Source organism: Echeneis naucrates, chromosome 8, assembly GCF_900963305.1.
Source record: "Echeneis naucrates chromosome 8, fEcheNa1.1, whole genome shotgun sequence".
Lineage (NCBI taxonomy): Eukaryota > Metazoa > Chordata > Actinopteri > Carangiformes > Echeneidae > Echeneis > Echeneis naucrates.
In genome coordinates, this window is record NC_042518.1 from 14,209,516 (window position 1) to 14,226,699 (window position 17,184).

The following is a 17,184-nucleotide window of genomic DNA, read 5'->3' on the forward strand; positions in this document are numbered from 1 at the left end:
TATCACGGGATAAAGTGCACTTTATATAAGCAGTGTCATCATCTGAGACTGAGTGAACGTTTACAAATGCATCAGGTCCTGCACATGATTCAAAAGTCACAGGCACAATAATGCACATTCAACAACACGCAACATGAATATGTCTGTACATACACAGCTGTGTTAACACAGAAATACAAACGACACTTTGGCTCACATACTTATTACAAAGCATGCTGCTGTACAATATAATACTGCACACACAAAAAGACACACTAATGTGCAAAAGGTGTCGACTGAGACTTGATCTAAAATGCTGAGGTCACACTGTGGCAGTGTAGAAGTTATGATCAGAGACTTCGCGTCTGACTCGTGGTCACAGCTCATCTACTCTCAGAAACTATAGGCCATGTGTGTACAATATTATCACTATCACAACAAGATGTGTATGTGTAGTTACACATTTGGGGAAATATGCAGTATCTTTCCCCAAGAGTACATGTTATTTATATATGTATGTGTTAGGGCAGGAGAAATAGCTGAACTTTCAGTACCTATACTGCTCATTTGTCAGGAGCAGGTATCAGCTTCTCACTCTTTTTACTGTATCAAACTCTCACAAGGAAAGAAAATATATAGATTTCTCAAAATGTTCAGAATACCTTCTTTTCTTTTGCTGCACCAATAGCATCAGCATTTGTGTATTCCCTGTTGAATTGCTATGATAGATAGGAAGAAAATTTTTCAACTGAGAAAAGGTTTTCTAGATTAGAGTGCAATTAAGGTTGAAGAATGTGCAGTTAAAAAACAAGCTAAATCATCTATTTATCATCACCCCTGGTATCCTGAAAATCTGATTTAGTATGAAAAATACTTTAGCAGTGTCCACTGAGAGTCCCCGCTGGTTAGAAATGGGACTGACATTTGGCAGTGTGGATAGCAGTGAGACCAGTACAAAGGGCACAACACCAGCAGGGTGGAAGGCAGGATGAGAAAAGGCAGTTATAGTCTCACATTTGTTACATAATTTTTCCCTAAAGGTGTGTTTTATAAATGCGTTGACGTTTAATTTATTCTTGTGATTGATGGGATTGAGGGTGCACAAATCTCTACATGGTTCGAAAAATAGAATTATTCAAGACGTGAAATAACACAAGTCTAACATTCAGAATGTGAGAGTACGAAAACACACTTGGTGAATGCAGTGTACCTGGATTTACACATCACAATGTATCAGTGAGTGTTTTGTAGAAGTTTTCTTTGCATGACTTAAATACTCGACACGTGTAACACATTTGAGTATAAGACGTGTTACTTTAAACTTTGCATACAGTCAGTGCTGTCAACCTTCATCGAAGAAAATGTTTTTCATTTTCCACTCCCCTCGCTCCCACAACAATCCCCGACAGATCTGCGGCTTGTTAAAGCTGTAGAGCAAGTGAAACCAAGTGATGTGCAATCAAGCATACTTTTGTTCTCTTTGCAGACAATTAGCCTCCTCCTCTATCTCACTTGTTTCAGAGCTTTCCCTCATCGGACAGCCTCTGGTTTAGCTGACAGAGCTGCCGAAGGAAGCCGTCGTTGGGTCCGATCTCTCTCTTCTGCCGCACCATGGCCAGAGCAGCGTGGACGTCCATGCTCTGGCGAAGCATCAGGTAGCCAATGACTAAAGTTGGCGAGCGGCTGTAGCCTTCCCTGCAATGAACATACACTTTTCCTGCAGGGAAAAAGAAAGAAATGATCCATTTTGAACAAAATCACAACTGTCGTATCTGATATAATATTTTTTTGTCTACTCTGGGTCAGTGGAGAAAGTTGTGACCTTAGAATCACAGGGAAGTACTTGGGGCCCCTGAGGGGAAAAAGGCCCTCCAATGCATATTGCCACCTAAAGACACAACTTAAAATAGCTACTTTTGACAGGTTATTGTTTTCAGTTTAACTTGTTACTGACCGTATAATTTCAGTTCGGCTCAATCACTCAGTCACCAGACAGATATACTGAGGTCAAGTCCTGCAGTTTTACTGGATGGTTTTAATATCATATTTACTAATTTATTCATTCATTGCAGTTTGTTTCTAAACAGTTTAGTAGTCTGCACTGACTATCTCTCTGCTATTAGGTGGTATTTATGGGTCTGAACCATGAGCTGTAACATCAGTATAAATTTGTAGTGAACTTGTTTTTACCAACATATTCTTTCACATCACACAGTTACTTGATCATTTAATCGATGAAAACACTGATTGATCTAGAGCTTAATGTAGAACTATGCAGGACTGTTAGCCTAACCATTCTTATATTATCAGATTTTTAATTAGTTCCCAACATGTCAGAACCTGACTGAAAGCCACAGAATTTATTTTCACGTCATGTAATATGGGAAAAGCAGCCACAAAGTAATTGTTCCAAAATGGCTGAATGGCTACATCGCTACAAAAACAGGATTTCAGTGTCATGTCCGCTCAGCTCAGTCGCCTTCTAACCTTTTCCGTTTTTGTAGGCCAGGGCCTTCTCAATGAAGTCTGCCGCCTCTTCGAAGTAAACACTGATGTCAAAGTGGTCGGTGTCACTGGCTGGTATCCCGTGGTAGATGATGCCCGTGCCTGCGTAGAACTCGGCGTTGGTGTTCACGTGCATGAAGGAGTTTCCCTCCGCTGCGTTTAGGATGTGGGTGACACCAAGACGCTTCAGACGCATCACATTCGTTGCCACAAACCTGTAGCAGGTTAGTGAGAGAGCAGTCTTCCTGTCACAAGCTTATGTCACACAGACACAACTAATACAATAATGAAAAAGAAATCTAGAATATCTTAAGTTCACAGAAAACACAGTTTGATTTCATGTGGCAAGAAAAACTTGTGCGTTAAGGTCAATGCAACTTAGATTTTTAGGGCACAGCAGTGCAAAGCTCAGAAAGACTCACAGCAGACAGAATCAAATTCTGTTTGTAACCCTGAGCTATTAACATAACAATCTGCTGGTTCCTAAACAGATGCATTTGGTTTATTGCATGTTATGCACAAAATCCTGAATAATTTAAGAGACTAAGCACCTTGCACTGCAACAGTTTTTTTTTTTTCCACTGTTAATAGCAAAAGTGATAGACACACCCTAAATGCATTTAGCTCCAACACTGCATTTGCACTCTTTAAAATGAAGTTAAAATAGGCCCCTTATTTCCCCGTGTGTGTCAAGCTTTAAAAATCCTGGATCCTACTCTTCCCATAATGCAACTCCATAATGTTTCTTTATTGGACCCTTGATTTCTGGTAAATTCCCACATCTTTTTACTGAAATCCTGATAACCCTGATAGCATAATACATTATTTTAGAACGCCCCCCCAGAAATACGAGTTTTTGATGTGATATCCCACATATACTGTTTTGTCAAAATTGGGAAAGTGGGAAATGAAACCTAAGCTGAATTGGTCTTTGTAAATGTGAGGAGAGGGCCACATAAAAGGGAACTTTGTGCTATTGATCAACACCTGAATATTGAATCAACTTTCCCGTGAATCGTGGGAAATTGCACCATGCTTATGAATCCTTGCTGTGCAGCATTTGAAAAATAAAGAGATTTAATTGGCTAGACTGAGTGTGTGTGTAACAGCTGCTGACTTCGTTGATGTAATCGCGCACCCATTCAGATGTTGATCATGTCTTTTACAACGCTTCTCTCACAACCTCATAACTTAAACACGCTCTACAACAACTGAATACACTAATGACTTTGTCACCCAAATCTGTCTCCCTTTCTCCCCTCTCCACCTGACAACCTCTCACCTCCGTTCAAGTACCTCTCCAAATGACATCCCACAACTGTCCCCCGCAGTGCATGTCCAAACTCTGCTCACTGCTCATTACCATTACTTTCTGACGTTCTACATGTCTTCCTGCTTGAAGCCTGCAGGATGTCTTTGCCTGCTTCATCAATGAGAACTAGATATAAAAAAAAAAATTCTTAATAGCAACTACACAATCAGAGGAAATAGCTTCATGCAGTGATGCTTGACACAAACATCTGTGAATAGACACACACTTAACCTGCTAAGAAGGATGATTTCATTTCACCAATCTAGTTAAACAGCAGATAAATGGTGATTTTGATGACTGAGCAGCAGTAAAAACTGTAGCACTAATAATTCAGTTGCTAATGAAATGTCACAGTGAAACAATCTGTATTCAGTCTGCATCTCCATTTTCACCCACATCTAGCCTGTGTATTTATCGCTGTCTCACTGTTTTCAGTCACTCCAAATGCAATGACATGATTATTTATCATTTATTTACAATATATTGGATATTTATATTTACCTTACTTATGATTTACCTAATTTCTCAATAGCTTGGGGCTTTACACTAGCTATTTGAAGTTAAGAGTTCATTTTCCATCCTCCTTCCCTCGTCCATCATACAAAGCCTTGCTGAGATCTGCTGCAGCTCACTGTGAACCTCTGGGACTGCTCAAGCCTTTTAGATGTATAGAGCTAAAAACAGAGTCGAGGAACCCTGCTGCTAATACTGAATGCAACATCACGCCTCCACAAGACGTCTGTCAGGCTCTGCACAGGGGAGTGAAGACAGAATGAAAATAAAACACCCTCTCAGAGAGAATGATCTATGGTTGAACGCCGTCTTCTCAGCAAGATTTCTCAGCACTGTCAATGTGTTTACAGGTTCCAGCCTATATTTATGAAGTCATCTGCTCCTATATAAACTGCCCTTTCTGCCCTGTCCATTATGACTCATTTAGGAAAGCGAGCAGGCAAAAGAAGCAGTCTCCTGACATGCACTGCTGCGACTCACTGTACCGGGAAAAAAAAAGAGCTTGTGTTTCATAAAACATTTGCTTCTAAGTCTTGAATATACAGTTCCTGACAAGACATTCTATATGTCATCTGCAACTGACTGATGTGCTGCTAAAAACACCCTTTTGTGTGCAGTGTTCTACGTTTTGAACAGGCTTCTACTGGTCACTCAGTCAAGAAACATTGTATGTATGTTTTTTTTTTTTTTTTTTTTTTTTTTTTTTTAATGAAACAGCTTTTATTTCTCAAATGGATCTTGTTTAACTTTAGTGCTGAGGCCAAACAGCCTCCTGTGTTACAGATCCTTAAATCAGTGATCCATGCATCAACAAATTTTATCAGTAAAGTCTCTTACTCTTATCGCACTCTCTATGAATGGGCATGTTTGAGCATTTGCAGACAGCAGTGGTATAATTTTATCATTACCAACCCCTGTAGCCTCCTCTGCTCAGCTCAAGCGGCTCTCAGATACACTCCTGGAGGGTACTGTTTTGTTTTTGTTATTGTTTTTTTTCCCCAATGTCCCCCAGGTTGTCACAGATATTAGGGAAAATGTTTTGTTTTGTTTTTTTAGTATGTAGCACATCAGACATGGACTTACCAGCAGGAAGCCTTTCACACTGAGCTCAAATTGCTGCCATGTTATATATGTTTAAATGATTACTATCTTGAGCGGGTCTCTTTAAAAGATAATTTTGAGCTCAATGTGGTATCCTGGTGAAATGATAACAAATAATAGCAATAAAATAATATGAAACTAAATGACTTAAAGGTTATTATACATATTGCATACCTCCCAGATATGCTTACATTAAATCCAAATGTTTTAGTGCCAATGTCTTCAACCATTTGAAGAAATTCATGTTTGCATTTTTCAGTCTCAGAGGAATGACAAATCATCGGAATCTCAATACACATTTTCAATGTATTATATCTGAGGTAAAAGTGATTTTCCAGCCTACTGGTAATCTATTGTGCATGACAGATGCTTTGTGAATTGCTCAATATTTAGAGAAGATGCTACTTCCCACAGCCCACTTCTTTTAAACGCCACATCTCTATACTGTTGTCTCTGAGCTCAAGCTGAGGCTGGCTCTGTACTTCTGTTGGAGCGCTTTTTCAAACAGTCCTCATGGCTATACGTTCAATTTATGATACATCTATAAATTGATTCAGATGATATGCAAATTCACAAAATATAAATGGAGAACAAGAGGTATTCTGTTTCCCCAACAGAGATACAGGCTTGAGCATGTCATATCCAACTTGGTAAATCAGTAATGTTATTTACAGAGGCTGAAATATAGAGCGTGTAACAAAAAGGTTGTGGGTTCGGTTCCCAGGCCCGGGGCCTTTCTATGCTCAACAGGGGACCAGCAGGTGAAACACAAGCTATTTTCAACTGTCCCACTCCTACATTGTTCTCTCTCTCTCTTTGTAGCACTGGATCTCGCTTTGGAGCACTCCACCTCCTCAAAAATTCAACAAGCTATTATCTGGTGCATTCCCCTTCTTGTCTTCAGCCAGAGAGTGAATCCAACAGGAACTAAAAACGCTGGTGTTTGATGGGTAACTCAGGTTTCAGATGCTGTAGACTATACATGTTGCATTGGGATCACACCAGCGAACACGTCTGACCACACCGACCTGAAGTTACCATTCACCACACATCTCTAAGTGACAGTGTCCACAGACACACACATGAACACTTGCACAGTGGCTGATATGCAGACAACTATGGCTGTTTCGCTGAGCGGATCTCAAACAACCTGCCGAGCACTCACGCATTGCCGACGTAGATCCTGGGGCAGACCTCATGGAAGTGCTGGGTGGGCCAGCTGTAGAAGCCGCTGTCGTCCGTCAGCAGGTCGTTGAGCTGCTGGAGAGACACTTCGAAGCTCGACATGTCCTCCACCTTCAGCTGCTGGCTGTGTTTGCTCTTCATAGCCTCGGGTAAACATGCACAGGGAGGAGGAAGCTGGCCAATGTGGCGGACGGGTGTCGCTTTACCGCGGCCGGAGAGCGCCGGTGGTCCGCGGCGCTCTGAAAGCTCAGCTGCCCGCCGCTGGCCACCCACATCCAGGGCCGGCTCCAGCTTCCCGGGGGCCCAGGGCTTCCCATCCAAGAGGTCCCACTGTGACTGAAGAAAAAACGGATTGCATACACATGTATGTATGTGAAGGGAGAGAGAGAGACACACAAGTTGACCTTCAGGTAATGATCGGTGTTGGGGAGTAACGAGTTACAAGTAATGGCGTTTTGTGATTTAATTACAAAACAAACGTAATTGCAATCAGTTAGCCCACATTACAGGCGAAATACGTGTAATAAAATTACAGTTACTTTCGACATTACAATTTTAGTCACATCTGACCAATTTTTGCAAAAAGCAATGTTTCGCGTCTGGCGCCATCTTTTCCGGTTTCCCTCCACACAGACGTCTGATGCTGTCCTGACGCTTCTGCACCGGCGCACTGGGTTTCCGTTTCATTTGTCCCCGGAGCAGTCTGAGCGACGTAACTGGCGGTAATGTCGGGTAAAGACGGAAGTATAAAAAAAAAAATATATGTGCAGATATCAGATAAGGGAGCATCATTTAAGTAGGATATCTCGTGGCCGGGCCAAGTGTCCTCTTTTTTGGAAATCAAAATATGGTCAGCTTACTTAGTTAGCTTAGCTGGCCAGTAGCAGTAGATGTTTTGCTTTCATCTCGCTAGCAAAGCCTAAATACTTACAACTTATGAAGCCTTTGACAGAAATGTGCAATTCACTCACAAGGCTACCAGTCAGAGGAGGCTTCGGGTAGGATCTGTCTGATATTAGCAATCCATCCAGGGATTCTGCCGGTGCAAGACACATCAAGTCCATCTGATGAGAGGTAAGATGATTGCTGACATTTAGATGGAGATGTTTTTTGATTATTCTTTGACTCAACAACGAGCTAAAATGTTCACAGATTTGGTGTCTGAATGACTTCAGAATGATCTAACAGTAAAAAGAGGTACTGGAGTTAAAGCTGGTGGTGGCTGTTATATAGTCTGTGTTGTGTTAGGTACTGCTGGAAGAGTCAGCACATCCTTCATCTGAAGGTCAGTCGATAACACTGAATCAAAGGAAGACGTGGGAAGTAAGTTTCGACAAGTAATCAAATGTAATTAGTTACATTACTTTGATAAAGTAATTGAAATAGTTACACTACAATACATTTTCTAGAGAGTAACTTGTAAATGTAACCAATTACATTTGTTCCCAACACTGGTAATGATTAATGACAATGAGATCATTGCTTCTCTTCACTTAGTTTTTAGCTATTCTTGATGAAATATGGATTACGCTGCAATACAAAGACGCTATCAAATGCATTATGAAGTTAAGTCCCCTGATTAACTAGCTGTAAACTGAAGAGCTTCCCAGTGGAACTGGCTAAGATCATTCCAAAATTGTGCAAAGGTCTCATCGAGGTAAGTGGTGGCTACTCTGTATAATCTGAACGTATAACTGCCCAAAACTTTCCCCCAGTGATTTAAACAAATTATGGAGATGAAGCTGGTTATCATTTACAGCAGCAACCCTACAGATATAAAGACTCATGCAGGCTGATATGGCAGGTATATTCAATGATGGGCCACGCTTTTTCACTGTTATCCATCAGTTCCTGACTCTTCTGTCCAATATTGATTAAACTCTAAAAATGCTTGACCCCGCAGTTTCTTCATATAAGTCAATGGAGCATGTTTATTTCCTTGTGAGTAATTCCATGTGTATCTTAGTCTTGCCAAAGCTCCTCAAAACAAGATGAGCCCTGTCCCACTGTGCAGCTGCTTTTGGCTTCACATTCAGTTGGTGGAACTGGTGTCTTTTTGTCTAAATCTGCAAATCCTTCAAAGAAAAAACAAGTTTGGCCTTACTGCAGATAAGTCAAACAAAATCTCATATCTGAGTCAACAGGAGGATCTCATTTGTCTGTGTCATTACAAATTACTTTTGTAATAATCTCTCATAGTGGGACAGCATGAAGATTTGGTGATATGTCAGCAGAATCATGACTATTGTAGTGGGGGAGTGTGAATGAGCAGCTTAGAGTAGAGTTAGATCACAAATCAAATGTTGACTTTGGGCAAACTGATGAAAGAACTATTCCTCTTGTTTTTCTTGAGGAGATAAGGTTTTTGAATTGCCTTTCAAGGTTTGCAGGTTGCTTAGTTCAGCTGGTTAGAGTGTGGTGCTAATAATGCAAGGTCATGGGCTTAATCCACACGCTGACAGAAAGCAATCACGGATCAGTTGGTGCTCAGTTGATGTTAGGCTTCCGATAAACTATTATCTCCAACTCTGCAGATTTACCTTTAATGAATGAATGGCAATTATAATTGAAATGTATTGTGCAAGAGATAATTTTTATTGATATGTAGATTTTAAAGAAATACAAAATTCACAATGCTTTCAAGACAGTATTATTTACTCAAATGTGCAAGTTCTGCTGTTTGTCATCATTTAAGATAGAAGTCAAATTAATCAGGATGAGAAAGTTTTCTCAGCCCCATATCCCTGTATCACTTTCTTATGTTGCACCCAAGCTTCACTCTCCTAAGGCTGACCTGCCAGCTTGATCTGAAATGGATGTTGACTCAGTAGAAGGAAGAACAATAAGGAGGAGTCACAGGGCGGATAACACACGGACTGAACACAGTATTTGACCACAGTTTGGTTAGTTGATGAAACCAGACCAGCTGGAGTCATCCAGGAGGTGTATGAGCCATGCTATGTCTTCCAGAGATCTATTAGCAGCCTTAAATTTACGGGGCTGCTTCTTCAACAAACAAAAATCAATTGAAATTTCTTCTATTTTTAAATTTTCTAGTTTACTAATTCCAGGAAAGTTTTTAACCATGAACAGCTTTCAAATGCTGACAGTTTTCATTAACACAGATTTAAATATTTTTACCATGAGGACAAGGCATCTCGACATTGACATTATTGAGAACTGGTTAATTGCAGTCAATGTATGTACACCATGTAATTCCTTCTTATCTTCACCTTGCACTATGCAGGATAGTTCAGATTCATAAAGTGTGCTAAAAGAGCTAGCACCACAGTTGCTAGGCAGTACACGTTTTTTGAAAAATTAAGAGTCAAGCTGGCTGGCGCCCTTATTAGCACATTTGGGGTTGTAACTTTGCTGCCCGGCAGCGTAGGACTTTCAGGAAGCTGTCGATCTTATGCGAGTCCCGTCGGAAGCAAGACATCAGGAATTGTAAGTTTATCAGACTGGAAATCCTGTCCTGGCTGATGTCATTGCCTCTCAGGTAGGGAAGAAAGGAGATAGTCTGAGCCACTGGACCCATCTGGGATTCAGAGGATGAGAGAGAGAGGAGAAAAAAAAACAAAACGTGGTAATACTTGTTTTATGTTAGTGTTTTGTTGTAATTTCTTCACAGGTCTAACAAATTTCACACACCTTGCGAGACAGAATATCCAGGCCATCTTCCAGGCTCTTGGAGTGCTCTTGCAGCTCCTGCACCTGGTTGGATATGATGTTACGGGCCGGGTGAGGAAGGGAGTTTGCAGAGGTGGAGATGTCTACCAGGGGATCCATCCAGGCTTGGAGCAGAGAGCGAGCCAATGACAACAGATTGGCCTCCTGAAGGATAAAGCCCAGTCAACCGCTGGTCAGTAAATGTTACACATTTTTGTGAATCTGAATGTCGATATGACATATATGTCTAGTTTCACATACATATAAGTCATAATTTCTATAGATTGATTGACAGTGAATTCAGTTGTATTATTTAAATTTGAAGAAATAGGTTTTTGTTCAATAAGGACAAAGTTCTGTTCACATGACATCTTAAACTAATTGGCTGTTTGTCCAAATGTCATAAAACACTAGCTTTTGGTTGCTCACAATATGTTGACTGGTAATTTGGATAAAAAGGGATGCTATACGATACGATCGACTATTTAGGAGCTTTTTGGATTCTTTCTGGAAACAGATGGGGCTGACTTTAAGATTTGCACAAACCTGAAGGCCATCTGTCATTTTGACGGGTAGCAATTACTTCAGAACAATATCAAAACAGCCATGAGAAGCCGTTTGTCCGAGGCGAAGGTACAAAATTGAATGACAGTCGCCTCTGCAGCAACCTCACTTGACGCATTTGATTATGCAATAGAGGGCACCCTGTTTCACTCCATGTGCAACAGGAGGAAAGTGTGAATGAGACTGAGTTCAGGCCACAGCAGGTGAACTGAGATAAATTCAGCTGATTTCTTGCGAAGTTTGTTCATATTTGAATTGCAAGTAGTTAATTTTGTAAAACTGCGTTGTTCATTTATGCTTATGGCCACAGTTGAAATGAAATGAAATGTGTTGACATGAATGTTTTCCTCTCATGCCTTTATAAGTGCATCATTTAGTTTGTTCTAATTGAATTTGCATTAAAAAACGAATGAATGAAAATTAAATCCTATTGACTAAGTCTTTGCTATAATTAAAAAATTAAAATGACAGATAAAAATAGATTATGACAGATATATATATATTTTTTTTTTTAACTGTCCGTCAAAATGATGGACAATGAAAAAGTCTAGCGCGACCTCTGCTGTGGCCTGGCAAGAGCTTCAGTCCTCTTTGGGTTTACAATAGGTCCTCTGAGCAACATTATGTCATCAGGGCAGAGCTGTAATGAGTCACTATCAGAAGACAGGGAAGGGATAGCTGGTTAGGTAGGTAACTACAGTAAAAGGAAAGACATGACAGAGAATTAACACAGATTTTGTTCTCAACCTCCAGAGACACCATGTGGTGAGTGAAAGAATTACTTTTGATGCCGCTCAATAAGGTGTTAAAGCTAATGTTGACTACTGTATGTAGGAATATCAAAAATGACAAATAGCTCCTTTAAAGGAAATATAGTGATCAGAAGTGCCTCACTGAATCCATGCATACAAGTTATTACCAGTTGTGAAACAGAAAATACTGATAAAAAGAAGATCAGAGCAATAAAACTGAAGACAGCATTCAAATAAATGAAGGTTAAGAATATGAAGGAAAACAGAAGCGTGAACAGGCAGAGTAAGTCAGTTACTCACTGATAGCTGAAGAGTTTGGGTTTTGTCGGTCGGTGTCTGGAGAGCAGCGGTGTGGCACATTGAGGGTCGGGGCGTGATCACCCGGCCTATCAGTGGCAGGTGGGAGTTCTGGAAGTGATAGGAGAGGGTTGGGCAACGGTACAAAAGCTTTAAGTAATTCAAATGTTACAGACTTTGATGGAAATTAGCGTGCCAGAAGGAAATCAAATCTTTTTTCTTTTTTTTTTTCCTTTCCCTAGTAGTTTTGTAAACACAGCACCCTCATACAGCCCATGTCCTCCAGCAAACCAGGAATATGCAGCTTTAACAAGATAAAGCAGTTTGTGTGTTTGACCACAAACACATGCACGCGCACACACAGAACAGGTACTGACCAGCTCTTGGCTGAGTGATGTGCTGAGAGCGTGCAGTTTGTCAGAGCGCTGAGAGGCTCGGTCCAGCAGGTCAGTGACGGGGACAGCACTGCTGGACACCACCATGTACAACACTGAGACAGAGAAACAGAGTATAAAATTACATATTTAAGTGTTTTTGTTTTTTTTTTTGGGGGGGGGGACTAATTGTACTCCACAGTGGTGTCTCAAAACATTGTCTTCGCCTTTTAACAATTAACAACTAACAGTAATTATCTGCCCTTAGGGTCAACATTGAAGTTCTTAGACATTTATTCAGGTTTTTATTGTATTTTTAGTCAATTATTTGAAAATTCCAGGATTTTTTGATGGTCTTTCTCTTTCTATTTTCAGGAACTCTTAAATTTGCATTTTGCAATATATTATACATTTTTGTCTTTATCCTACATTGGTGACAGATAATCAGATGATGATTCAGATGGGAGGGGCCCATTTCCACTTTTAGCCAAGGGCCCCACAGACTCTATATTTATCACTGATAAGTGTAGAGAGAATTGCACAGATCATCACTGAATCGATCAGAGACAAACTTTCAAAAAGGTCTCAAACGAACAGAACAAACAGATCTCACCTGTAATAAATAGTTTACTTCCAGTGGTTCCTTTGTGAGCCATCTTGCCTCTGCTGCTGCCTTCTCTCCTGGCACTTTTTCATTCTCTCATTCCATTTTGCCTCCATTTTATAGCAGCTCTGCTCCAACACTTTGGTTATGCAGCAGTTTGGTGACTGTGCTAATTGTCTGGAACTAGTTTGGTCCGGTTCATAATGAGAAACATGGTGGAGGAGCTGTGAATGTATGCAACAGGATGGAGCCCGAGTGTGTGTGTGTGTGTGTGTGTGTGTGTGTGTGTGTGTGTGTGTGTGTGTGTGTGTGTGTGTGTGTGTGTGTGTGTGTGTGTGTGTGTGTGTGAGAGAGAAAGAGAGAGAGTGTTTGATAAGTTTAATTAGGTGGATGAATAAAACCAACAATGTCCACACCGTTAGGTAATAATGCCAAGATGCCCATCTTATTGTGTACGTCATTTGGAGTTTAAATTACTGATGACCCTGTTTGTACTTAAGTCAGTGGCCTGTTCATGGTTTAAGTGGCACCATGCTATCACCTAATTGGTTGGGCAAAGATCATCTAACCAATTCCCAAAAAGTTGCGACATAAAAAAAAAGAAAATGAAAAAAAAAGAGCAAACATCGATTTGCACATCTCAAAAACCCAATATCTCAAGATGCTGAAACTAACATTTCACCATTTAATGGAAAGTATCAGCTCATTTTGAATTTGATGGCAACATCTCAAAAAGGTTGGAACATTGTGTTGCATCCCCTCTTCCTTCTGTCTGTTTTTAGGAGAGGAATGTCGTCCTGTTCTTGCCTGATGCAGGATTCTAGCTGCTCAACGGGCCTGCTGGATTTTTTTGTTTCATGATGTGCCAAATGTTTTGTAGTGGTGAAAGGTCTTGACTGCAGGTAGGCCAGTTCCCCACCAGGACTCCACTCCTGCGGAGCCATGCTGTTTGCTGTATGCAAAGTCTTCCCTGAAGGAGATTTTCAGCTCCTCTGTAGTCCGCAGGTCCCCCCCCCCCCCCCCCCCCCCAAATAAATAAATAAATAAATAAATAAAAAATTATAGATAGAAAATTTTCATTACTCTGACCACAGAACAGTTTTCTGTTTGGCCTCATTTTAAATGAGATTTGGCCCAGAAAACACAACAGCGTTTCTGAACTGTTTTCACATATGGCTTCTTCTCTGCATGATATAGCATTAACTTGGATTTGTGGATTGTGCGGCGCACTGTCTTGCCAGACTGGGATTTCTGGAAGTGTTCCAAAGCCCATGCAGTGATGTCCAATAGAGAATCATGCCTGTTAATGCCGTGCCGCCTCAGGGCCGAAAGAGCAAACATCCGGCCTTGACTTTCAGCCTTGTCCCTTGCACACAGAGTTTCCTCCTGATTCTCTGAATCTTTTGAAAATATCACACACTGTAGATGATGGGACCTTCAAAGTCTTCATAATTTTATGTTGAGAAAAGATTTTTCTGAAATTGTTGCACAGTTTTTTAGACTGTTTGTCGCAGATTGGTGAACCTCTGCCCATCATTACCTCTGAAATGCTACATTCATACCCAGTCATGTTACTGACCTGTTACCAGCTAACCTTTATTAGTTGTCAAATGCTCCTCCAGTTATTTTTAATTTGTGCCATTTACTTTTGCAGCCTTTTGCTTCTGAGGGAATGAGTATTTATTATAGGCCCCCTATATTCAGCACAAAGTTACTTACTTAATCTCACTTGATCTTTTATTTAGATTTTTGGAAATTTCTTTTTTACATTGGCTATAGATCATCATGGATTTGGATCACACAGGCTATGCTGCTGTATGAGTAAAACATAAAGATGATTTGAAAGCTTTATATTCAGAAGCTACTGTTGTACTACTGTACTCCTCCCTCGTGTTTTGTGAAACTGTCATATCTCAGTTTGTTCTCACAGACAAAGGACTGCACAGTAACTCATACAATGTACAGCTTTTATTTAATCTGTGGGATCATTTGCTCTAATGCATCTGTTAGAATGAGGGCAGTTTGTCGTCTGCAGACTCAGATGTCTGCTTAAGTAAACTTCCTCCGTGTGTACAGGACAGATGTCAGACCTGCTAATGAACAGCTGCAGGAATTTAGTGAGGACACTCAGTGGGCATAATGGACAAGCAACCAGGACACACATTAATGCGACATCATGCAGACAACATCTGATTTTCATGCAAATATACAAACCAAGATCTTCAACTCATCTTTACAATGTATTCTTACATAATTTTAAGTTTTCAGAATTTCAGAAGAAAAAATAACAATAAACAAATAACTGTCTTACAAAAATAAATATTGATCCTTTGGAGGTTCAGTGCAAATAGATTCTAAATGTGAGAAGAATAATGTCAACACAGGATATTTTAACAAACTTGTTCATTTCTTTGAGGTAATCTTGGATTGTTGCATGTAGTCGGTTGTAGCACAGAGCTAGTCCACCTCGCCGTTTCCCCTGAGAAGGAGGAAAGGGTGCACAGCAGGGTTTGACTACAGAATTGTGAAATGCTTAATTGTGGGAGTCAAACTACAGCCAATTTGGATGCACACTTGAAAACAGCTGCTGCCATGCTCCAACATACCTCTGCTTGTTCTTCTTCTCCCAGGGTGTCTGGGTAAAAGAATTCCCTGGGGGGAACAACTTAATTGCACAACTCAATCAGTCCTGGGAGGGTAATATCAAGTGGGCAGTGGGGAGTTAAGCCGCAGTATTAAAAGCTACTTTGCTTTGTAAGATATAACAGTAATTATAGGGTGTATTTGGGGATGTAAATAATTGTTCTTGATTCTGTATAAGTTAGGGGAGGGGTTATGTACATTTGTGTTATATTTATATGTTGTGATCTGTGTTGCCCTCAGTGAATGGACTATGCCAACAATAAGGTGAGCAGACATCCTGTACAGTAAGGGACAGTGTGTGGGGGAAGGTTGTTCTTCCTGAGGTGGCTGAGATTTTTGAGATTGCAGAACTCTTCTAGTGTGTAAAATAAAATAAAATGAAAGCGAAACCACACTGCTCTCTGTGTTTGCTTCCAGGGCTGCTTGGTCAGCCCAACAGGTTTGCTGAGGTGCAAGCTTTCAGATACAAGTGTCAGTCTTTAAGTCATTAAACTGAATTCTTATTTGTAAATTTTACAAAATGTGTGGGAATTTCATGTTGACTGTTTTCAGTACATCTGAAAACACTTTCATTCTCAGGTCTTTTTATTTGGGTACACTTGAAATCCCACACAATATCATAATGCTCTGTTTATTTTTATTAATTATTTTTGATGCTTTGAAAGCCTGTTAACTGTTTTATGCATTTATCAAAGGGCTCACAGTTAAAGCACACATGATCATGAGAGTACAGCTAATTGACTTCCCTTCGTGATTGCATGAGGGGTCAGAAACCACTGACTTTAAAACAATCAGTCCATCAGTAGCTATAAAACTTTATTAAGTAAACTCCTCTGTGACAGTTTCAACAGAACTGAACATGTAAGGCTATAAAAGTAGACTTAATGGCAGCAATGTTGTATTGGAGTCCTGTACGGGAGTGTACTCCAGAAAGTGCCGCCTATGTGTAATGTGTTCACAGACAACCAAATGTGTTATCCCAGAGAGTGGCAGTGCTTCTCTGAGGTTGTAGAATTTTACCAGAAAAAGTAAAGTCATGAAGTCTTTAGCTGAGAAAGTCCTGTTTTTATCCATCACAGGAAACCATATCAGAAAGTTACAGCTGTTCCTGCTATATATTCAGAAGCCAAGATGTGATTGGTGACCTGCTCTTTGAGTCCTGCCAGACTCGAGCCTTCTCTGTTCAGTATGCAGCAGTTCACATGAAGCCCTGAACATGTGCTGGGTGACCTACAGTGTGACTTTGACGGCTCCTCTGACTTTATCTCCTGGAAGGTTCCACCTCCACTGGTGGAAACAAACACACACACAGGGGTGCGGGTGTGTGATACACTGTTGGAGCCTCAGGTTTTTGCCCGTTTCCTGTATGAGAGGATTTTAAAGCATGAGAGCTGTGGCATCTCCTGTTGGCCATGCTGACACAAATGAAATGTTACACAGGCAGCTTTCTTCCTCTTTAGCTTCGTTTGGCTCTTACAAAGGAGTTGCAACTTTTTTTTTTTTTAGCCTGTTGCTTTTTTGCCTCAAGCTTTGTTGTAATACTCTCTTCTTGTTCCCCCTTCCCCTCCCCTCCGCTCCACTCCTCTCCCCTCCCCCCTTTTTATCTTTCTTCCCCCTGGCAGTAAATGTATATATGCTGAGCGTGCACATGCAAAGACATGTACACAGAGCCACCGACCCAAG

General features: G+C 40.6%; 2 protein-coding genes across 3 annotated transcripts; both read right to left on the minus strand.

Moving 5' to 3' along the window:
* Nucleotides 1-672: 672 nt before the first annotated feature.
* LOC115047648 (dual specificity protein phosphatase 3-like) lies at nt 673-6,899 on the minus strand. Of its 2 annotated transcripts, none has more exons than XM_029508729.1 (3): nt 6,576-6,899; nt 2,467-2,699; nt 673-1,690 (listed from the first exon to the last, which is right to left on the minus strand). In XM_029508729.1, the coding sequence occupies exons 1-3, from the start codon at nt 6,734-6,736 to the stop codon at nt 1,497-1,499; spliced, it is 588 nt and encodes a 195-aa protein (XP_029364589.1). In that variant the 5' UTR covers nt 6,737-6,899; the 3' UTR covers nt 673-1,496. The 2 variants fall into 2 exon arrangements, with proteins under 2 accessions (XP_029364589.1, XP_029364588.1); XM_029508728.1 differs by having other exon boundaries at nt 673-1,696.
* Nucleotides 6,900-9,753: 2,854 nt separating this feature from the next.
* prl (prolactin) lies at nt 9,754-12,910 on the minus strand. Its single transcript, XM_029507751.1, has 5 exons — nt 12,868-12,910; nt 12,258-12,370; nt 11,884-11,991; nt 10,250-10,432; nt 9,754-10,136 (listed from the first exon to the last, which is right to left on the minus strand). Exons 1-5 carry the CDS (start codon nt 12,908-12,910, stop codon nt 9,945-9,947), a joined length of 639 nt encoding a protein of 212 aa, XP_029363611.1. The 3' UTR covers nt 9,754-9,944.
* Between the last annotated feature and the right edge of the window lie 4,274 nt (nt 12,911-17,184).